This window comes from Alosa alosa, chromosome 17, assembly GCF_017589495.1.
Source record: "Alosa alosa isolate M-15738 ecotype Scorff River chromosome 17, AALO_Geno_1.1, whole genome shotgun sequence".
Lineage (NCBI taxonomy): Eukaryota > Metazoa > Chordata > Actinopteri > Clupeiformes > Clupeidae > Alosa > Alosa alosa.
The window spans coordinates 27,525,711-27,550,727 of record NC_063205.1 but is presented as its reverse complement, the minus strand read 5'-3'; the positions used below and the strand labels follow the sequence as shown (position 1 = coordinate 27,550,727).

The 25,017-nt window shown below is 42.7% G+C and overlaps 1 protein-coding gene across 2 annotated transcripts in view; it reads right to left on the bottom strand.

Annotated features, from left to right (window-relative positions):
• The window catches only part of tmcc3 (transmembrane and coiled-coil domain family 3), a 34,244-nt gene that overhangs the window by 2,089 nt on the left and 7,138 nt on the right, over positions 1-25,017 (bottom strand). The window contains exons 1-4 of one of the 2 annotated variants that reach the window (XM_048268075.1): positions 17,347-17,559; positions 6,302-6,571; positions 4,376-5,226; positions 60-195 (exon numbers count right to left, since the gene is read on the bottom strand). In XM_048268075.1, coding sequence (XP_048124032.1) covers positions 60-195; positions 4,376-5,226; positions 6,302-6,571; positions 17,347-17,451 — 1,362 coding nt within the window. In that variant the 5' untranslated portion in view covers positions 17,452-17,559. Of the gene's footprint in view, positions 1-59; positions 196-4,375; positions 5,227-6,301; positions 6,572-17,346; positions 17,560-25,017 lie in introns of those variants that run through there. The other variant, XM_048268076.1, reaches the window with a different exon arrangement.

Below are 25,017 nucleotides of genomic sequence, written 5' to 3'. Positions count from 1 at the left end.
CTTCTGTGTGTGTGTATGTGTGCCTCTGTGTGTGTGTGTGTGTATGTGTGTGTCTGTACCTGTATGTCTCTGGCCCTCTCGTAGGCTTGGTAGGCCACTTTTTCCTCTATGCTGGCCAGCTCCTGTTTCAGGTTGGCCGTCTCATTCTGGTGAAGCTCCGTCAGGTCATTCAACTGGTCCTCCAACCGCTCATACCTGAGAAGGAGAGAGTAAGAGAAAGAAAGAAAGAGAGAGAGAGACAGAGACAGAGAGAGAGAGAGAGAGAGACAGACAGAGACAGAGAGAGAGAGAGAGAGAGGGGTGGGGGAGTGTGAAGCAGAAGACAGGCAAAAGGCAGAGATGATGAGATCAGTGACATGTTTGGTACATAGTCCTACCATATTACTGGTATAACAAATGTGTTTAAGTGTTCTTTGCTGCACACCAAGCTGATTTTGAATCTGAACTGAGTAACATTGAGAAGTTTTTCAGTTGATTAAGGAAAAGGACAGAGAGAGGCGAGAGGAGACGACAGACTGACCGACAGGACCTGAGAATGAAGAGAGGTGGTGAAGCTGAAACTATTGGGCAAATGGGCGGAGAGGATTCACCTGTGCTGCAGGTGATCTGTGTGGATATGTAAAGCACCACACTAGGGGCCTCCATGGACTGCTGCACCCAGCAGGGCATTTGCATTTGCATTTGCACTGCTCACTGGCCTCCCTCAGAGGGGCCTGAACACCTGAACACACATCTGGTGTTGGGTCTCAGTGACCATAAATATGTGTGTGAGAGAAAGAGATTGTGTGTATGTGCCTGTTCAGATGTGTGGATGTCCTACACGAGCCATTAACAGCTATTCTGCAACACAAACCTGGATGATTCAATGGAGGATGACCCACTTATACACTAGCCGACCACACGTGCCTTTTCCAGGTCACCCTGGGAGACTAAAAAAGAGCTTGTCTCACATAGCCAGATGCGTATTATTAACATATATCTCTGAAGACAACCTCAGCGGCAAAATAGTGGCCTAAATTTAGGGTGCAACAATTACAGCTTTACAGGCCACTTGAAACTTCTAAACCAATCCACGCACAGCACCAGCAGAAGGAAGGGTAACACTTTACGGTATCGACATAAGAGTGTCATGACACATGACACTGCTAACTTGTTATGACAAAAATCAAATGTCACTTAAAAATAACCGAAGCGTTATGTCATAAACGTTTATAACTTGTTTATGACATGTTCATGACCTATTCATGACAGTGTCATGTCACTCTTATGTCGGTACTGTCAAGTAAAGTGTAACTGAAGGAAGAGAAAGAAACAGACATAAAGAGCAACACGGGTCTTTAAAGAGCAGCCTTTTTCCTCTAAGAGCTACTTCGTCAAAATTAACTACTAATGTTTCATAGGCTATTAGCGTATTCACATAGCTGATCTCCACCTAACAGCTGAATACGTTTTGTATGCGTTTTAACGCTCCTTTCAATTCCTTTACCTTCTGACTTTGTAGATTGTGAATTTGGTTTGATAGGAATTTTTCATCAGCTTTACCAAAGTGACTTTGTTCATCAAATTCGTTATTGTTATTAAATAACTTAGTTAGCAACTATGGTTTTGGGAAACACAGCCCGGGTGGGGAGAGCTACCTGTTTGAGACCCCTTCTGAGTGTAGCTTTGTCAGTCAGTGTTCATTCTTGGTCACCATTTCATGCATGAATAAATGTGGTGAAAGAAAGAAAGAAAGAAAGAAAGAAAGAGAGAGTAACTGAAGACTCTTTAACTCTGTTTGACTATTAATTTGAGACCAACATTCGGGCAACAGCCTTCATCAGGGTTCTGATGCCAAAACACCGGTCACAAATAAATAGTTTGAGCGGCTTGTCTTTCTTTCTGTACTGTTTTATGTGTCATCCTCAAACAGTTATCACAAAGTGCAGATGTCAACAAAAGGGTACATAGAGTCCTTCCAGTCCTCCCCAGGGGTGGGGTGTGTGTGTGTGTGTGTGTGTGTGTTCCTCCCATACCTGCTCCACCAAACAGTGGGTTTCTCTCTCACACACACACTCTTTCTGTTTCTCTCTCACACACACACTCTTTCTGTTTCTCTCTCTCTCACACATTCTTTCTGTTTCTCTCTCACACACACAAACACACTCTTACTCTCTCTCTCTCTCTCTCTCGCTCGCTGCTGTGTCACATCTGGGTTAACCCATCAGATCAGATTACCCCAACGCCTTGGTGTGACATAATACTAGGCGTTTGGCTAATCCTAGTCAGGGGCCGGCAGAGATTAAACGCACTCAACACCTGACTGAGCTCATGACAGATTACGCATAAGGCGCAGTGAGGTGATCAACACTTACACCTCCAACAAGTAACGCCAGAGGACAGATTGGCATGCATGACAGATTACTCATAAGGTACAACAACAACCCTTCACATTAAAGTAGTATAGCACTTTTCAAGGGACCCACAATGCTTCACAGTGAAGTAGGAACCTCACTAACCACCATCAATGTGTAGCACCCATCTGAGTGATGCACAGCAGCCATTATGAGCCAGAACGCTCACCACACGCCAGGTCGAAGTGATCAACACTCACAATGCACCTCCAAGTAACGCCCCAGGACAGTTTGGGACGCATGACAGTTGACGCATGACAGGCAGGGTGAGGTGATCAGCACTTACAACACACCTCCAACAAGTAACGGCACAGGACAGGCCAGTTTGGGGTGCCTGCTGTGGCCTGGCTGAGGATATCAAGGGTGTGTTATCAAAGTCCTTACAGACAGGTAATGAAGCTTTGGTGAACCACTAAACCACAGCAGTGTGAAGCTAGCGACACATATGAAAAAAAACAATATGGCCGCCACATGTAGATTTTTCAACATAAAAGTCTTTACCCAAACCAGTATATGTAACCAAAAATATTGGTTTGTTAAGGACTTTATGTTGAAAAATATCGTGATGGCCATCTTTTGCTTTTCAGCTAGTGTCGCTAGGTTCATACTGCTGTGGTTCAGTGGTTCACCAAAGCTTCATTTGCCCATCACTACAGACAGGTCTCACCACTCACGGGCATCTTGGGCATCTTATTTTGGGCAACTATTTCGAAAGATGACATCAACCATGCCGTTTCTAACAATGTGGTTGGTTGCTTACATTACAGGAAGGTGCGGGATATGTGTAGACAACTCCCATATTGACGTTACAAACTAACCCAGTGTTTCGCATACATTGACTTATTTGTGGCGGCCCACCACAATATCAACATTGACCACCACACAATGATTTTCCAGGTTGTACTAAATTGTGCTTAAATGTGCTAAGTTGTTAAAAACTGTTGCATTCAAGTTAATTCTGCAAACCAACCACCACAAATGGAATTCAATTCTGTGGGAAACACTGTAACCCCATACATTTCTACGGAGGATTCATTCAGTGCCGTGTCTCCTCATTATAAAGTCTCTGGTTATACTGACTGACATCCTTGAGCTGGAGTGTTGAGGAGAGGAGAGACCCCAGAGTGAACAATGCCATGGGACCACTGGAGCAGGGGGTTGAGAATGCGCCTTTGTGCTTTAAACTGAAGAGAGACTGTTTGTGCATTCTCTCTGAATCATGTGTGGGAGCTTGTGCAAGATGCAGGCGGCTAACTAACTCATACGCATGTGTGTGTGATATGAATACCAATGTAGCAGCATTGTGCAGATATCCATATTTTTCTCTATGGACAAGAGATCTTTTGGATTCTGAGTCCGATTTCTGCTTTTGCAAAATCGTCTGCTGACTGGTATTTGCTGACTGTACATTTTGTGTTACATGAAGGTTTACCCATTAACACTAATAAATTGCTCAGCAGAATTACACTTTGAGCTAGGATTTCTCATTCAAAACACTGTTTTACTTGCAGCACAATTGCTGAATCTGAGTCACACCCCTGTTATTGCACAACCTCACTGAACTGCCTCTGTCACTCACCTGAAGTCACCTGAAGACTCCCTGGAGTGACTCGGGGCTAAGTGCCTTGCTCAAAAGCACAACAGTTGCAGCTGGCAATCTAACTTATGACTTTTCAGGCTACTGCATGCAAACCTTAACCTGACCCTAGTCAGATGAATTTCGCTCCGCCTAGCTCCACTCATCCATCTGGAACCGATCCATTGAAGTGTTGCTTCAGAAGGCTGGGCCTAATCAAAAAATGCTTGCATATGATTGAATAAGCCACTTGTCCGTCATCTATTGACGTGCTACTTCAACCACTCACATCGAAGCCAACCTGTGACGCTAACAGTTGGGCTAAACTCTTTCCTCTGTGAGCGACCTATACCTTTGTAGCACATGTAAGAGAGTGCGTTAGACGACAGGCTTTGGTATGGCGTACCTGTATCTCTCCTCCTGCAGCGTCTGCGTGATGAAGCCGTAGTCTCTCTTGAACTGCGCCTTCAGCCCCTCCATGTCCTCGGCCAGCTGCAGCTGCGTCTTGCGGATCTCCCGCACCTCCTGCAGCGCCTCCACCAGCCTGCAGTTGTTGGCGTCATTCTGCGTTCCGTGCCCTCCTCCTCCTCCTCCTCCACCACCACCACCACCTCCTCCTCCACCTCCTCCGTCACCCGTGCCCTGCGAGCCTGTGCCCGCTCCGCCTGCGCCCGTGCTGTCCACCGAGTCAGTGGTGCCCGTGGAGCACTCATCGTCGCTGGGCGGGTACTTGGGCTTGGGCGTGATGGTGGCGCTCCCGCTTAGCGTCCGGCTCGCCGCGCCCGCCTCCCCCACCTGGAAGCCGCCGCCTCCGCCACTGCTGCTGCCCCCGCCGACCCCCGACCCCCCCGGCCCGCCAGTCTCCATGGAGCTCTTGAGGTGAGCGATGTTGTCCGCACTGCCGAACTTGTTGCGGATGAGGTTGGCGAACTCCCGCGGCTTGCTGAAGAAGAAGGGGGACGTCAGGCTCACCCCAGGCCCCACCGCCGTCTTCACCTTGTCCAGGGACGGGTGCTTGACCTCTCGGGGGGCGCCGTCCTTCAGGAGGACGCAGTCCTTCAGGCTGTCCTTGGAGGCCGTCTTGCTGTTGCCATCTTTGGTGTTGGCGTTGGTGGTGGTGGCGGCGGAGGAGGAGGAGGAGGAGGAAGAGTGCTTGGTGCCGTTCTCGTTCTCGCGCATCCTCTTGTGGTACTGCTCCAGTTTCTTCTGCAGCTGCGTGATGCTATGGGCTGACTTCTGGTTCTTCTTCTCAAACACCTGAACAGAACAAGAGTCCAACTGAGCTTCATTTTGTTTCACTGCACTCAGCGAATTCAACTATACTGCACTAATCTATAAATACTAAAAGAAAAATGAATAAATAAATAAAACATAATCTGTATTAAATCAAATTCATTAATTAACTGCAATTAATTACATAAGACAAGAATTAATTAAACTGAATCAAATTGATCCAAACTAATCTGGTATTGCAATTAATTGGATCATATCTAATGAAATTACTTCTGAGTTTTTAGTTTCAAAACTAACTGCATAAAAACACATAAAAGGGTCAAACACAGGTGGTCGCATAATTCAACTGCCAAAACATGGCAATTTACCATATAGATATATATATATATGCATTATTAAATTGTTTTCATATAATAAAGAGAGGAAAATGCTTTATTTTCTATAAGCAGCAACATCATCCTATAACCCAGTTGTTCTCAAAGTGTGGGGCGGGCCCCACTAGTGGCGATTAGAGACATGACAGGTGAGGCATGATGAACAGGAGGAAATGAGTTTTTTTGTGCCTATCTTTAACAATGCCTTTCTTTTTTGAAAAGGAACATCATAGATTCAAAACAAAATAGCCACACACAAACATAGTAGTCATAAACAGACCAACATATGAATTAAAACAATATCCGATCCAGCGGACCGAGACGGGATTTTTTTTTTTTTTAATTACTATTAACATTTCACAGGTTGATGGGGTCAGATGGGGTTTGAAAATACGTTACTGATGGGAGACAGTGGAACCTATACACGTGGTAACGGGTGGAAGAGATATGGGGCGTGGAATCGAGAAACTGTCAGAATCAAACCTGGGACCTCATGGCTACTAAAACTTGAAACTAAAAACTCAGAGGCTGTATGTGATGTCAACCTCAACACTGTATGCATGTGTGTGTGTGTGTGTGTGTGTGAATGTGAATGTGTGTGTGTGTGTGTGTGTGTGTGTGTGTGTGTGTGTGTGTATGTTTGTTTATGTGTGCGTGTGTTTGTTTGTGTGTGTGTGTTTGTTCGTTTTTATGTGGTGTTCACCTCTCCACCTTTAGGTCCTTACCTGTCGTATGCGTCCCAGCTGCTGCTTGTCTGCGCTGTTGACCAGTTTGAGGTACTCGGCCACGTTCTCGTCTCTGGCCGTCTGTTCGATCTTCAGCTGCTCCGTCACTTTAAGGACCTTCTGCTGCAAGCAGTCCAGTCCGCCGCGAGCGCGACCCAAATCCCGGCCCGAGTCCTTGCCCGGCCCGTCGCTGTCCAAGTCCGTCTCGGACACGCCTCTCCGCAGCAGTGCCGGAACATTGAGCAAGCTGCCCTCGCTGGAGTGATCCGCCTACAGCACACACACCCATACACACACACACACAGGAACACACAAACATAAATAAACATACAGAGGGAACTATTAGCAACAATCAAAATATAAAAACAATCACACTGGCAACCAACAAACGTAGTCATAGTGTGTAATTTTTTCAATTAATTTGTTTGGCTTTTGTTTGTGTCCTTGTTTTTTCTTATTTGCTTATCTTGATGTGGACATGCATTTCCATAGGCACTGTTTAAATGAGCATCTAGGGGCAGCATTATTCCACTGTGAGCATTCCTTGGGGTGGAGGTGGGGGGGTCAGTGATGTCACAGTGAGCCATGACCTTTACTTTGACACATGAGGGTGTTTTGTTGTTGCAACCATAGACTGTATTCGGTTATTAAGTGATGATGCAATAATAGGCTAATACATCTTTTTCCGGGTCCAACGGTTTTCAGAGCCACTCGGTTTTCTACATAGACAATAAAATGAACCATGTTTTTCTGCTATTCACAGTAGCCTTTAAGAAAATTGTCATCCTACTACTCACTTGTTGCCTCAACCTAATAAAATCCTATTTTTCGCGGAAGCCTGCACGTTACCCTTGATTGCATCATCTGGCTGCACAGCTACAGTAATTGCTCTGTTAAAGTTAACCGGTTTTGTTTTACCCTCAATAAAAAGGAGGTGATGGTGAACGTTGGTGAATGCTTACAAGTTGGCTGGCTGCGCTAGTAAACGTTTTTTGACCAAAAAGCTGTTGGGCCCGTGACGTCGGACAAAAATTGCAACTTATTGTGTTTTTGTTCTTTCAAGTCATTCCAGAATTGTAATCTATTGTAGAATGTCATTATTACATCCTCAAAAGGAACCTTTAGTTAGCAATATTCTAGTCACATGCTTGTGATTGTACCCCTCAAAAGTTAACAAATCAGAATCCAGAAAACACACAAATCAGAATCAGTGATAGGTTTTCATGTTAGTCTTAATAAGACAGCTGGGAATAGGCAGGGCTGATGAGAAAGACAGAGGCAGATATGGAGAGGTCTGTTTAGGCCACAGCCCCCTGGGCAGAACCATTAACAGGCTCTGAATACTGTGGGTAAATATTATTTAAAAAGCACTTGATGCATTAGTGGTTTGGACATCTTTCTGCTCTGGGGCCAAAGATGCTGAATATCCTCTGGAAATGGCTTTTTCTCCCTCCCTCTCTAAAATAAAATAAATAAATATATGAACAAATATTCAGAAGGTGCGGTCTCTATGGCAGCACACCAGCAGAATACACCAGGGTCAAGTCTCATGACACAGGGAGAGAGACTCTTTTTCGAGCTGTATCACTGTGTGCATCTGTGTTGTTTATTTGTGTGCGTGTGTGTTTTCCTGCCGTTGTGTGCCTCCACTCTCGACAGACTGTGTGTGCTGATGCCCCAAGGCCAGAGAACTCGGGCCAGAAATTGGGCCAGACTCACAAACATGATCACACGTGAGCAAGCATGAACAAGCACACACACACACACACATATTAACCAAAAACATATGGTCCTTTTCACCCCAAACACTAGGATGAACTTCACTAGCTATTTCTCACTTTCCTTTATCTCTCTTTCTCTATCTCTCCATTCTCCCACTCTACACCACAGTTCTCCTTCTCTCTCTTTTGCTATCTCTGCATTCCTCTACGCCACAGTTCTCCCTCTCTCTCTATCCTTCGCTCTCTTTCTCTATCTATCTATCTATTCCTCTACTCTACACCACAGTTATAATTCTTTCTCTCTCTCCCTCTTTCTCTCCCCTTCTCCCTATATCAATCTCTCTCTTTATTCCTCTACACCCTTTTCCACAGCTGATTGAGTCATCTTCTGGAGAGGAAGTCTTACACACACACACACACACACACACACACACACACTGAATTTCTAATGTCTCCAACACACACACACACACACTGAATTTCTAATGTCTCCAACACACACACAGAGTGAGACTGTATTTCTAACATCTCCACACACACACAGACACAGTGTAAAACTGTGTGTCTCACATCTCTCAAAACACACCAGCAGCATAATTTATCCATTTATACATTAGAGAAGAGAAGAGAAGAGGAGAGAGAAGGAGAGAGAACAGACATGGCTGAAGCCATCTCCCTCCATTTCCGCCTCGGATTAGGAATAAACAGACTGGTGGAGAGACACTAGGTCTAGAAATGTTAGAGGTGGCACTTTGTGTGTGTGCGCGTTGGTATGTGTGTGTGTCTGTGTGTATGTCTCTGTGTGCGCATGGGTATGTGTGTGACATACGATTATAGCCCTCCTGTTCTGGCCCTGGATTAAGGCTATTACACAATGAGACTCAGCGTATGTGTGTGTGTGTGTGTGTGTGTATGTGTGTGAGCAGAAGAGAGAAACAGGAGGAGAGATTAACAGTGCAAAGAGAATGAACAGTGAAGAGAATGAGAAGAGGAGATTATGATAAATGTCATTACAGTACTATCAAAGCTGCCAATTACAGGAAGTGACCTCGCTCTGATGTCATAAACACACCTGGCACAGTAGCATTCTGAGGCTCTGAACATTCCGTGAGCTGTGCCTGCCGTTATCTCCAGGTCAACATAACACATCACACGCTGGACCTCAAACCAGATGTGGTGGCTTTAAGGCCTGCTAAGTCACTGTGCTTGTGTGTGTGTGTGTGTGTGTCCATGCGTGCATGTGTGTGTGTGTGTGTTATAAGTACACAGAACTATGATGACCAAAAACACAGGAGCAAATAATCTTATCTTAAGATGGCTTATCTAGGGCCAAATCCTGTGTATCTCACCACCTTTCACCATCCCACCATCACATAGCCCAGCCCAACAGCAGGGCACACCAACAAGCCAAAGGTAGTTTCCATTATCACTCTGTATCTCTTGGACTCCAACTTCAACCTCTACAAAGTAATCAATCCCACCAGTGTGAAATTTGAAGTGTTCAGTTCCAGAAACTCTTTAAGACTTTAGGGCCGTTTGCAGAATGTAAAAACAGTATTAGAGGACTGGTCTAATTTTTTTTGAGCATGCACGCCACTATCACGTCTGGTGTAGCCGGTCCCATTTGATTATAGTGGAAGCAAACAATTATCAGAGTAGCTATTTAATCGGATGAGACCATATCAACACTCATAATAGTGTTAAACTCTGAAAGAATTCTGTTGAATTTGTGTCTTCTGAGCATGCTCAGTCAGTGCCACTGCTGATGGCCTCAGTCCCCAGAATGCTCTCCTGTGATGTTGTGTGTGTGTGTGTGTGTGTCTATGTGTGTCTGTGTGCATATGATGACGGACTCAGTGCCCACTATGTGCTCCTGTGTGCCTGGCCCTGTCCAGAGAGAGCACAGAGGCATGTTACCCTTCTGCTTGGCCTGTTAGTGTTATTACTACACTACATGTTAGTGAATAACCACCATGTAATCATATACCACACTGAATTAAAGACTGAATAACCACCATATACTGTAGCTATAACCTATATACTGTACTATATAGGCTAGGGAATAACCACCATGTAATCATATACCATACTGAATTAAAGACTGAATAACCACCATATACTGTAGCTATAACCTATATACTGTACTATATAGGCTAGTGAATAACCACCATATACTGTAGCTATAACATATATACTGCACTATATAGGCTAGTAAATAACCACCAAACATTTGCACACTACATTGTGCAGTATATACCAAGTGAATGACCACATATAGTTATACACTACAGAAAGTATTAAGGCATGTAGTGAATGGGAGGATGTTACAATAACAAATTATGTCCCACGACATGCCTGTGTTTGGCTCTGAAAGGACCCCCTGACTGAGCCAAGTGTGGGTGTGTGTATGCTTGTAGGATACAGTGTGTCGGTCCCTGACTGACCCGAGTGTGGGTGTGTGTATACTTGTAGGATAAAGTGTGTCGGTCCATGACCCCAAACTGAGCTGGTTCTGGTTTCACCCCCTCCCCTGATAAGCTCATATCGTTATTACTGTGTTAAACCAACAATTACAGCCGAGGAAGAGGAAAAGCTCGCTCACATACCTGCCCCAGAGGTGATGATATGATACCATCACAATATTTTGAGCAACAAACTACAACATTATTCCCATTCTTTATGTTTTACAATACACCCAGTATGGCAATTTGATTCTGTAATACATACATAGATAGATACAAGTATCTATCTATCTATCTATCTATTTCTTTCTTCCATAATTTAGAGTCTGCAGCAATCTTGGCATAGTAAAATAGCCTCATACTTACTGTCCAAATGATACTGTGACATGAAAAAAACTAGGTTGATTGCCATAGTGTGGACTTCAGAAGCATTGTTATCAGACTAGATAAATGTAGGTGTGTACCAAACTTAAAGGTCCAATGAAAAGAGAACAAGTCTCTGCATTATTTTGCAACGCTTGTCCTCGAAAATGGTTTGCGTACCATTTTATATTCCATCATCAGTCCAACCAGTCTCAAGGCTACCATTATTCCCTACCTTAAACACGGTCCCAATGAGCCAGTCAGGAGACACTAGCTTAAACACTACCTTGATGAGCTGGTCAAAAGACACCATTCCCTGATTTAAACACTACCCACTAAGCCAGTCAGGAGACCTACCTTAACCTTAAACACTACCCCAATCCACCATTACAAATCTTAATCCATATGCTTCCGTTATCAGTGCCCCTATCAATCAGTCAGTCAGCCTCACAGCTAACCATTACCCTTAGTGGTGTGGTCACTCTGTAGTGCCTGTTGACCCCTTGGGCTGCTCGGATTTCCAACCACCTGTATACTAAACCCTGACTCCCATTACTATTCTAGCAAAACAAAGCTAAGCAAACATCCTGACAGACAAGCCACTAAAGTCACTCCCTAACCATTTACCCTCCATCAACCAGCCTGGATGTGAGGCGGCGTTGCAGTTCTGTCGCTATTCCCTGAAAGAGTTGTGAATCAGAATCCTTCTTATACATACTGTGTATTTTTTGTTCATTCATGATGTTGTACCCTTGAATTTCCCCTTGGGGATCAATAAAGTATCTATCTATCTATCTATCTATCTATCTATCTTAAAGTAAGTATCTATCTATCTATCTATCTATCTATCTATCTATCTATCTATCTATCTTTTGTACCCGTTTGTATTTCTGGTCTATACATTCTGTAGATAGGTGTGAAAGCGGTAAGAGAAAATTCACCCGGCGGTTTCGTGTAGACGTAGCCTTAGATTTAGAGGCCGTTTACACGACACCGCCGGGTGGATTTTCTCTTACCGCTTTCACACCTTTAACGACTCTGGCAAGAAAAAACCTTGCGTGTACACACAGAGGTGTAACCGGCTAAATGTGCTGTAGTGCATATGCCAGACCAGTCGATGGCGCCGCTGTGCAGAAGCTTCACGATAGTTTTGCGTGAATCGCATAGAAGAAAACATTGTTAAAACAGTTTGTTAAGCCAGAGAATGTCTAATAAGTGCTCTGGTTAAGCAGTCGCATGAAATAAGGAGACTACAGACAATTCGGTTTTCAATTCAACTGTTAAACTAATAAAGTTCATTTTCAAGGTATGTGACTGCTATGTGAAATTTCAAATGCTTAGCCTACGCATTACATTAGGTCTGAGCACCACTGGAGAAAACACTAACATGCAGTAAGCTAATGTTTAACTAAGTTAAGCTAACGTGTGCTTCTAACTTAGCCACTAAAGGCTGATAGGCTACACTGTGCACATAAATCACGACAGGGGAAAGAAAAACATTTTAATATGATAAATAAATTGTTTGGTTTGTTTTGGCAAGCAACATGTCAGGTCGAGTGCTGTGGCTGAGTTGAGAGGTGGGGCTGTCGTCATAAAGTTGCCGGCTTCGCACCTACAGGCGTCTACACGGCGAAAGTTAGCCGGCGGTTTCAAAAGTTCCCACTTCGGAAGGCGGTTTCAATCTCCTAAACTGCCGGCGTCGTGTACATGCAAGGCGTAACCGTTAACAAAACCTCACCGGTTTCACAAAAACCGGCGTCGTGTGCATGGCCCCTTAGCATTTACACTTTCTTGACACCTCTGCTACTTCCAGGTGTGACTCTTTGATACTGGGTGCGCAGGAATGGATGGATTTCACACCTTCCCATTGTTCCCATCGAGTGGTGTAATGGTGTGATTCAGTTGACCAAAGGGCTCTTCTTATGAGTAGTAAGATGACCGAAAAACAAGAAGTTACTCAAAATAATGCGACGGCACGTCCCCCTAAACTCGTCTGACGAAAAGCGATCTTGTGCACATCAAAGGACCCCCAGTTCACGCCAAGTTCTTACGACTAGGAAGTTACGTACGTACGTACTTTCACAAGTTACGGGTTGTCACAAGTCGTCAGCATGTACAAACATAACGCACAATAACCAAGCTCCAAGTTCAATTAGCATAACATTTGGTCAGGTACAAGGCAGGGTCATTCTGATCAACGACCCTCCAGGAGGACCTGCCCCTGGGACCACACCTGTACATCTATTACATATTCAGAGAGAGCTAGAGGTCACCCCCTTTGTTTGTAACCTACTTAAGCTTAGGACACCTCTTTGTCTAGTTAGATATGGGTGAATCCTCCAGATGAAGCTCATCTTTCTCCCTTGGTGCCCATCATTGAAAGAATAAAGCCTGTTTCCTGATTGACCATCATCCTGACTGAGTTTCCAGATATCTGTGGTACTAGGACAATTACCATCATCCCGCTGCCATAACCTCCTCCTCAGGCTCCTGAAACTGTGCTGGGACAAGAAGAGTAAAGTGTTAACAGCTAATGACTATGAGAAAGACATGTTGGACAGTGTGCGTTTGCTCTGTCAAAAGTGAAGCCACAGGAAGGAAATAAAACCAGATCAGATCTAACCAGATCAGGTAGTTTCTGGGCAGACAGGCCTGGACAAATGTCTGATTACACATAATGCTCTGGTTCCTGAAAGCACTTAGCTATACTGCACAGCCTCAGGCTCCAGTTTTGCCAGTACAGTCGATAGACCACAGATGTGTATGGTGCGGAGCTCTCTTCATTGCTTTTCAGTCTTTTTGACTGGGCAAAAAACACCAAAGTGAAGGGTTCAAACTCAGCAAGCATACACCGCTACACTGTACTCTGAGTAGCTTTAGGGAACAGTGCACAGTAATTATGGAAAAATAAATAAATAAATAATAATACAATTGTAACAAAGTATTAGAAAGTATTACATAATGGCCTAATATACATCTAATAACATATTAAGTATATTAATATATTCTAAAAACAGTAATCTTCTTGTAAAAAATGCATACTGATCTCTCTGTCTGGGTCACAAACACCAGTCACCAGTGAGAGACCACCACAAACATTTACCACTAACTCCTATCCTCTGCCAGACCAAACAATTACAGCTCTCCTAAACACCGTCTCATTTACAGTAAATCACTGTAAATACACGATGAAACTAACACTAAAGGGGCCCTTCCTAAGTGATCCACACAAAGTAGCCTGCTTTTCTGTGTATTTGTTTGTGTACACTACACACCCTCTATTTTCCTACACAAATGATCTGTAACTACTAGGCTATACAACATTTTAATACCATCAATGACACACATCCACTAACCATGACAGTTACAGTGGCTTGATTCCCTAGTACCAAAAGGTATTGTTGACACAAACATCCACCAACCATTACAAATACAAACAGCAGCTAGATTCTGTAGTAACTGAATGTATTGTAAGTCCATTTGGAAAACAGTGTCAGTTAAATAATTAAATTCAAATGTAAATGTAAAATATGTTTGAAGCTAAGATTAATATAAACCCCATGTTTACATCGGCATACAACTCGTAAACGTTTGTGTGTGTGTAGACAAAAACGAAGCCCTCATGGCAGGGAGAAGGACGCCCAATCGTGATGATGTCAGGGATGTTTCGAGGCGCAGCCTTTTCCACTGTGTATCTTAGTCAGTCCCAATACATTTTTTCCTGATGACACAGCGCTACCTGTTACACCTTTGAAGAACCACATCCTCACCTTTAGAAATATATTGTAATGTGCACTTCCCCCACACACACACACACACACACACACAAACACAAACACACTACATCTAATATTATGGAAACAGAAACACTATTATGGGAAGAGCTATTTCTGGTTTGCCAGTTTGTCCTGCATGTGCTGACCTGCATATAAAACCACACCCAAACTACTGTACAAACACACACACACACACACACGTGCTAATCACCCAACCAGAAATACATCAAATTCATAAACAAATCTGTTACGGAAAAAAGGATGTTTGAAAACAAGGCGGGTGCACACAATCACACTGATCAATATAGGATCACATAGTAATTGGACTTTTACCAAACACACACACCATAGTAGGAAAACACTGTTTGCCCGTCTGTCTATCTCACGCGCTCTAGTCACTCTGCCTCTCTCTCCTGCTCTCTCTCTCTCCTGCTCTCTCTCTCTCCTCTGGTCTCTCTCTCTCTCCCTATCTCTCTCTCTCCCTATCTCTCTCCCTCCCACCCTCTCTCTCTCTCTCTCGCTCTAATCTCCTCTCTCCATAGTGCAGATTAACAGCTCTGTCCTTCAGCATGAGTGAGAGGGATGAGAAGTGCCCCAGCTGGTGTGAATGGGAAGTCTGTGTGTGTGTGTGTGAGAGAGAGAGAGTTCAGTAATCCTGTCAAAGCAACTCCACATTGGAGGTAATGTGATGAAAAGGATATAAGAGCGCACACACAATATACACATACACACACACATTATCAGAAAGTGAGAAAGAGATAACTTTACTATACTCCATAGCGGTCCTCTTAACATTATTCTGGGGCATGTAACTAATGTAACCCGTGTGACACTTTTCACATTGATTTTTGCCCATATCTTTTAACCAGCCAAAGCTATTCACTTTTATGACTGGGGTTGATGGTGGCAAATACTGTTTCTGAAGACCAACCCAGACAATGATTTACCAGAAGCTGGCTGGGTGAAATGCCCCAATAACCCTGGGCTCTCTCAAATGAAAGAGAAAACTGCCATTTCCAGTGATATGAGTATGTGTATTTCTATGTGTGTGTGTGTACAATATTTATCAAGTACAACGGCGGCGCTCGGGGAGCAGTGAGGGGTTAGGTGCCTTGCTCAAGGGCACTTCAGCCGCGGCCCACTGGTCGGGGCTCGAACCGGCAACCTTCCGGTTACAAGTCCAGAGGGCTAACCAGTGGGCCACGGCTGCCCACTAGACACATGGACAAATAAACTCTCTCTCTCTCACTCAAACACTATAACCAGACACACATACACTACACACTGCTCACTGTTAAACTTCTGGCATCCATTCACATTCTGGTCAACAGTCTGATATGGATTGACACCAGCTTTCCTGGAAAGCTAGCCTACATTTAATCCACACTCCTTCACCCCCTCCCCCTCTCTCTCACACACACCCACACACACACAAAATAGCCTACTACATTAGCAGGCTTCTGTGTGTGGGCACTGCAATCTGGGAAACCTGATCCCCTCTGTCATTTGAAGAAAAGAAAAAAGACCATCAAAACCGACAGAAGAAAAACTCAAAGCAAACTGTAAATACTACCCAGAGCTTAATAGTCTTTATTTTTCTTAGCAGACACTTATTACCAAAGCCACTTACAGTGGCATAAATGATATTAACATGCAAATTAGAACACTAAAGTAACAGGCGGAGATAGGGGAAGACCAAGAGACAGACGTGGAGCGGGAAAGAGCGTGAATGAATGCGCGAGTTTGATGAGCGTGTGCTATCCGCATTCAACCATAGCATTCACCATGGGGTGAAGAGGGGGGTTCCGTGTGTTACCCTGACAACGAGCGAGCCTGCTGACCAGTAGGCCACAACAGAATGCCCTCGCGCCCCGTCCCTCCGACAAGTGCAGTGTGTGGGTACTTACTTTGTGTAGGCCTGTTTATGATGTGTGTGGCTACGAGAGCCAATAGATTCAACATTAAAATGGGAAATTATAAATAAAGCCTGACGCCGCCTGAATCAATTTGCACGTGCAGGTTCGCACACAAAAAGTCCTACAAACTCACTCGCACAGTCGCCCTGTTCGTCCCGGACGGGCTTACCAACGAGTGGTGGGCTGGGTATGAATGCATGCTTGGCATATGTTGGAGTGTAGGCGTCAACCTTCAGCGAGGAAGTCAGTGTTGCATGCGTTCCTGAGGCACAGGCAGCAACATCAACTTGCAAACAGCAAATGCCCCGGCTCACACAACCTGCCTGACCAGTCTAGATTGTGTAGCCTACCGGTTTAGGTCTATAGTCGTGGTTTGTAAATACAATGGTCGCTCACAGCTGCTGTCTTTAACGGCCATAAATTAAAGACAGACATATATACCCAAGGCTGCTAAAGCCGGTAATCAAAAGCCAATCAAAGTTTTTATTTTTACGTGTCTCTCGTAGGCTACTTCAATGTTTAGACTCATCTCGATATATGACTTCAGACATTGTAGATAACAACAGTTGAACAACAACCCTGCCTGAGACTGACTGTAACCGGCAGATTATTATTTTCAGTCCTACTGTAAAACATATTTGGGACTGCTTTTCTTCGAATGGTAATAGTAACATTAGGCAAAACCTTATCGTTATCTAGCAGAGTGTGGTCTTACAGAATTCGACCGAGCCAGGGGGGTTCAGTTACGACTACATCTGCATAAATTCCACGGTTGACTGAAACTCGACACAAAACGGTTTAGCCTACCATTCGGTCGCAGGTGCTTCGGTTTCTCTCTCGCTCAACTTCGAATGAACTTTTCTCCCCCAAAAAATCCACGCTGGGCATAGTCTCGCGGATCGCCCCAGTCATATGGCACCTGCTACATCCCGATCCCGGTCTCGCAGTTCCAGCCCGCTCGTAGGCTACGGCTGGACACGCTGGTCGCTAATGATAATCCAGGCGATCTCACCCAGGACACAAAACACACTGCACGAGACTCCTCCCACCTCGCGCTGGGGTGACTCTGGGGAGAGGTGGGCGTGGTTTCAGGCAAAACAAAGAATGGCCTTATAATAAATAATTACCTACTTATAAATAATCCTATCGATATAAGGTGTAGAAATTTAAGGAATATACAAAAATAACCATTTTTGGTCATCCAAAATATGTTTACTAAAAAAAAAATAACAATGGACTTTAAACAACAAAAAAAAGACTTCAGAATTCAATTGCAAAGTACCCAGATTAGTTGACCTGATAGCCTATGGTAGATTTTCCCAGTGGCACGATCTAACTCAGAATGTTCCAATTCCATTCAATAATGGTAAACACACAGTTCCTGGACCATGACGACACTCTCCTGGTTATTTATGGTCTATGGTTATTTGTTGAGAAACACAGGGGAAAGGGATAACACTCCCTCGCGCTTCCTCCCTCCTCCCAAAACACCATGTTTCACAGAATATATATATATATGATATATAGTATGCAGTTGCGCCCTCCGTGGGATGCTCGTTCCTGGTGACAAAGAGTGTGTGTGTGTGTCTGTGTATGTATAAGTATAGGTATAAGTATAGGTATAAGTATAAGTATACTCTTTTGATCCCGTGAGGGAAATTTGGTCTCTGCATTTATCCCAATCCGTGAATTAGTGAAACACACTCAGCACACTGTGAGGTGAAGCACACACTAATCCCGGCGCAGTGAGCTGCCTGCAACAACAGCGGCACTCGGGGAACAGTGAGGGGTTAGGTGCCTTGCTCAAGGGCACTTCAGCCGTGCCTACTGGTCGGGGTTCGAACCGGCAACCCTCCGGTTACAAGCCCGAAGCGCTAACCAGTAGGCCACGGCTGTGTGTGTGTGTGTGTGTGTGGCAGAGAGAGCAACTGTGAGGGAGAGCGAAAGGGAGAGAGGAAAACAATTCACAACACTCTTACCTGCTCCATAGCTCAAGCATGTTACTAGATATCCCTGGCTCCTAGGAACAGCACAACATGAATTTTTCAGAGAAACTCTTTCACTGAGTTTTGAATTTTTAAACATCTTTGCTGACTAGGAATTGAATTAGTGTGTCTGCATTCTAGCCTGTGATAGCAGTGTGTGTGTGTGTGTGTGTGTGAGTGAGAGAGAGAGAGAGATTGTGTGTGTGTGAATTTGTGTGTAGGGTGCATGGCTGCTTGCCATGTTTTTTTCCGCCCAAACCAACATGTCATGTCATACCATAATCCCGTTACATTAGTCTGTGCAGTCCATCTGTAGTCAGCCTCACTGAACGGCATACTAACCTACACAACAGGCATGTTACATAAGGTCAGAGGACAAGGTCCAAACCCACACCAAACCCAGTCTGAACCCACATCAAACCCAGTCTGAACCCACACAGCGGACGAGGCCAGGGAGAAGCAAGTAAACAGAATACTGCAGAAACTTGGCAGACATCCAAAACATGACCTAGAAATGACCAAAACACACACCACACAGGTGAATGGCTTAGTAACCAAGGCAACTGCAGTCGCCAATCTAGGCTCTCTTGGCATTAAGGTGAGTCAGTCTTGCTTAGTGGCTGGGACAGGAGTCACATTTGATGATCCAAACCCAGTCCATGCCCAGGCCAAACATACACCAAGCTGAACATAAAACCAGGCCATATGAACCCAGTCTGAACCCACACCAAAATCTAAATCCTCTTCTCCCTCTCTTTCTTCCTCTCCTCCACTCTTCCCTGACTCTCATCCATGGGCGTATTTGTGTTCCCTGCATGAGATTTGAATGACCTGATTTATGATTAAATTTGTCCCTCTATTGTAACCAGGCCAATTAAAGTATTTCTAATGAACGGTTGGACACTGACACACACACACACAACTTGTGTGAAGACCGATTTAGCCAAGTGACTGAGCATAGAGCGGCCCTCTCTGCTAATTTTTCCAGATTTCACTCTGGCCAGCCCCATTAGCCTGACGTTGGGAACAACGGCAAACTAATTCTAATCCCTCAGACCCATATTTGGAAATTTTATCAAACAGTGAACATTCAGTGGAGTCAGCAGAGTCTAAGCTTGTTTAGTTAAATCTCTAACTAGGATCACAAAAAGGGCAACAAGCAGACACACTCATGTCTGGTTCAAAATGTACCTTAAGGTTTTAAAGGTTTCATATGTCAGTATGTATAACTTGTCACGTGGTGCACTGTAGTTAAATGTTTGATGTGTTTACAATTTACATCTGAGGAGGACAGCTGACCTGGGCTTCCACCTCGCTCTATTGACTGTTCAAGAGCGCCATATGTTTCATGTTGTGTGTTTTTCACATAAGACAAGTCGTCATCACTGCTCAATGCCCATGTGTTGCTAAGCCTGTTTGTTTGTCCTGTTTGTCCTGATTTTGTTTTTTGTTATTACAGTGCATGAAAATGCACTGTACTGTTATTCCAAGGCTTTTTACAGTGCATGAAAATGCACTGTACTGTTATTCCAAGGCTTTTTACAGTGCATGAAAATGCACTGTACTGTTATTCCAAGGCTTTTCTTCTTCTTCTTCTTCTTCTTCTAACGCAGTTAATGCAGCTTAAACCCGTAACGTGAGAAACTTCATTCAAACTATGTTACGTGAGGTCTTACTTAGGACATGTGGGCTTTGTATTTTTCAACTTTGTAACTTTTATACTTTTTAAACTATTAATTAAAAACTAGTCAAAATTTCCCCATAGACTTAACATGGGCTGATGACATCACAATAGAGCCAAGTTAAGCAATTAGAATCCTATGGCAGGTGTTCGGGCCACCTGGACCAACTGCCAGTCTCAGGCTTTAAGCATACAAACTGGCCCTATTAAGACTACACATCCTGTTCAACTGCTTCCTCTGCCAAAACTGTTTCAAAATAAAAGTCCTCACTACAATATTTCACTGTTAAACAATTTAACGCTTTAAACTACTGAACTTTTTAACTGTTCAGCCATTGTAACTGTTACTTGTCATCAACTATGACTCCTACCCACTGTAGCTAGTTAGCTAAGTTAGCTAAGTCACATGGTTAACATAGTTAGCATGCTAGCATGTTAGCATGTTAGTTAGCATTTTTAGAAAACTGCTAAAAATGATTAGCTAAGTTAGCTAAGTCACATGGTTAGCATAGTTAGCATGCATGCTAGCATGTTAGCATGCTAGTTAGCATTTTTAGCAAAACTACTTATAATGATTTGCTAAGTTAGCTAAGTCACATGGTTAGTAAAGTTAGCATGCTAAGATGTTAAGATGCTAGTTAGCATTTTTAGCAAAACTACTTATAATGATTAGCTAAGTTAGCTAAGTCACATGGTTAGCAAAGTTAGCATGCTAGCATGTTAGCATGCTAGCATGTTAGCATGCTAGCATGTTAGCATGCTAGTTAGCATTTTTAGCAAAACTGCTAAAAATGATTAGCTAAGTTAGCTAAGTCACATGGTTAGCATACTTAGCATTTTAACATTGTTAGCATGCTAGTTAGCATACTTGGTTAACATTATTATCTTTGTTAACATAGTTAGCATAACTGCTAGCAAACATTAGAGCCATTCCAAGTGTCAGTTATCGTCAACTATCTACCTAAATAATTTAACCATTTAAACTATCCACTTATTTAACTGTTCAGTCATTCCAACTATATTAAACCTCATCTACCTAGCAACCAATATAGTTTGTTTTTACTCTGTATGATATTTTACATCATATTTTTGCATTTTCATGCACTGTATTTCCTTCAGGAAATGCTTTTCTAGTTATTATTCTTCTTCTTCTAACGCAGTTAATGCAGCTTAAACCGTTTAACGTAGAAACTTCATTCAAACTATGTTACGTAGGTCTTACTTAGGACATGTGGGCTTTGTATTTTTCAACTTTGTAACTTTTATACTTTTAAACTATTAATTAAAACTAATCAAAATTTCCCCATAGACTTAACATGGGCTGATGACATCACAATAGAGCCGTTAAGCAATTAGAATCCTATGGCAGGTGTTCGGGCCACCTGGACCAACTGCCAGTCTCAGGCTTTAAGCATACAAACTGGCCCTATTAAGACTACACATCCTGTTCAACTGCTTCCTCTGCCAAAAACTGTTTCAAAATAAAAGTCCTCACTACAATATTTCACTGTTAAACAATTTAACCCTTTAAACTACTGAACTTTTTAACTGTTCAGCCATTGTAACTGTTACTTGTCATCAACTATGACTCCTACCCACTGTAGCTAGTTAGCTAAGTCACATGGTTAGCATAGTTAGCATGCTAGCATGTTAGCATGCTAGCTAGCATTTTTAACAAAACTGCTAAAAATGATTAGCTAAGTAACATGGTTAGCATAGTTAGCATGCTAGTTAGAATTTTTAGGAAAACTGCTAAAAATGATTAGCTAAGTTAGCTAAGTCACATGGTTAGCATAGTTAGCATGCTAGTTAGCATTTTTAGCAAAACTGCTTAAAATGATTAGCTAAGTCACATGGTTAGCATAGTTAGCATGCTAACATGTTAACATGCTAGTTAGCATTTTTAGCAAAACTACTTAAAATGATTAGCTAAGTCAGCTAAGTAACATGGTTAGCATAGTTAGCATGTTAACATGCTAGTTAGCATAACTGCTAAAAATAATTAGCTAAGTTAGCTAAGTCACATGGTTAGCATACTTAGCATTTTAACATTGTTAGCATGCTAGTTAGCATAGTAACTTGGTTAACATTATTATCTTTGTTAATATAGTTAGCATAACTGCTAGCAAACATTAGAGGCATTCCAAGTGTCAGTTATCGTCAACTATCTACCTAAATAATTTAACCATTTAAACTATCCACTTATTTAACCGTTCAATCATTCCAACTATATTAAACCTTATCTACCAAGTAAATTATTTACCTATATAAACTATCCACCTATTTAACTGTTGAGTCATTCCAACTATATTAAACCTCATCTACCTAGCAACCAATATAGTTTGTTTTTACTCTGTATGATATTTGACATCATATTTTTTGCATTTTCATGCACTTTATTTCCTTCAGGAAATGCTTTTCTAGTTATTATTACAGTGCATGAAAATGCACTGTTCTGTTATACGAAGTCTTCTTCTTCTTCTTATTCTTCCCACCAAATTTCTGCGTCTAATTCAGCTTTAACCGTTTAACGCAGAAACTTCGTTCAAACTTTGTAATGTAGGTCTTGAAAAGGACACGTGGGGAATGTATTTTTCACTTTTGTAAACTTTATACTTTTTGAGATATTAATAAAAAACAAGCTTATTTTTCCCCATAGACTTTGCATTAGCACTATGACATCACAATGGACTAATTAACTTGATTTGCACCTGTATCAACTTCCAGCTGCTCACTATTAGGACCCATGAAAGGGCCAGTTAAACTGATTGCACCTGTATCAACTGCTTTCTGCTTAACTAGGCCAACTCTCTCTGTGTCTCTCCATTCTACAAGCATATAAGGCACATTCCATCCATCCTTTCTATCCATTCATCCTCCTCAAACCATTCACTCATCCACCCATTAAACTATCCATCAACATCCATTAAACAATCTGCCTATCAACATCCATTCAACTTTCTGTCTATCAACATCCATTACACTATCTAAATTCAACTTTTAAACTATATACTCTGTCTCAGGCTTTAAGCATACAATCTGGCTCTCTTAAGACTACAGATTCTGTTCCTATTTCCTCTGCCCACAACTGTTTCAAAATAAATGTCCTCCCTATAATAATTCACAATTAAATAATTTAACTATTTAAACTACTCAACTATTTAACTGTTTAGACATTTCAACTGTCAGTTGTTATCAACTATGACTCCTGCCAACTGTTTCCAAATAAAAGTTTGTTTTGCATTTTATGGTAATATACAGTATGGTTATATTTTCATGCACTGGTAATTTCCTCGAAATTACATTTTCTAGTTTATTTTATTCTTTTCTTTTTTAGTAAGTTGTTTGTTTGTTGTTGTCTGTCTTGTATGTCTTGGTGTCAGAGGTACGCTGGCGATTATGTCGCTCCGTCCGGCATCTTTTGTCTTGTGTGTCATTTGTTATTTTGTAAATTTGTTTGTTTATGTCTTGGTGTCATGGGTACACTGGCAATTACATTGTTCCGTCCGGCTTCATTTGTCTTGTGTGTCAATGTCTTGTATGTGAAGCACTTTGTTTTATGAAAAATGTGCTATATAAATAAATACTTACTTACAGTTAACTTGTCTTCATGACGTGCTGTTGTTCAAGGTAGGGATATGTCAACTTGTCTTGAGGTATACTGTAGTTTAAGGTTGGATATTATGTATATATGGATATTTTGTTTTGAGGTGCACTGAAGTCAAGTATCATGTGTGTCAAATAATGAGAAGAATGAGTAAGAAACCCCTGTGTTGACAGACCAAAGTGTTGGTGGCGTGTCACTGTTCGCTCTCCCCTCCTTCAGTTGCTTTCTCTTTTCGTTATTCTACGGGCACCAGACCCAGACGACTGCATGGAGTGCACTGGGTTTCTGGGCATGTCATCATCCCTAGCTGGGACGTAGACCTTCCAAGTATTAAAGGAATTATCCGGAGTAAAATGCACTTTAGATCAATTTACGGATGATTGGGAGTACATACGTTGAGTTGACATCCAAATCATGTCATTCGGATGTGTTTTGAGAAAGTTCGATGTTACCGTTTTTAGTCAAAACTCGTTAGCCTGGAAGTGACGCGGCCATATTATTTCGCCGCTTCAAAACCCTATTTTTATACCTCTTCTACAGTTCCAAACAACATTACACTTACGTGGTAGTGAGTCAGAGGGTCCCTAAAGCCAAACCAAAGTATCCCGAGGTCTTTATGTGGTCGGATAGAGTCCAGAATGAATTTCATCAAGCCAGTACCTTTCCGGAAATGTTGTCATCTTTGCTGCCAGCTTCAGGGGAAAGTCCGTAGGAGTCGATTGCTGAGTGTGGAGTAACACGCTCTGGAAATTCACAATTTCGTCTCCGTATTTTTTTTTTTTTTTTTAAAAACATAGTCCAGTATTTCTTTCGAAATTGAAATGAAGTTGTATGGACTGGACTATGTTTTTAAACGGCGACGAAATTGTGAATTTCCACGGACTTTCCCCTGACACACAAGTGTCCCATTTGCCAACAGACTTCAACTGGGGATCAACAGCACAGGGTAGCTGCTATATCAACACCAATTCATGTGTTTGATAACCCAACAAGCACACACACACTGATGTGAGCTGATTTGGATAAAAGCACCATGCGGAAGTGACAGGGAAATGTAATTGCCTGCTGCGTTGCCTTACTGGGGAGATGAAACTCATGGTGAAACACAGACACTAAATTTGATCTCCTCATGCTATACAGTACACATTCAGATGCTTATTTGTTCACACATTCCAAGTGTACTCTCTCCCCAACACTAACTCAGT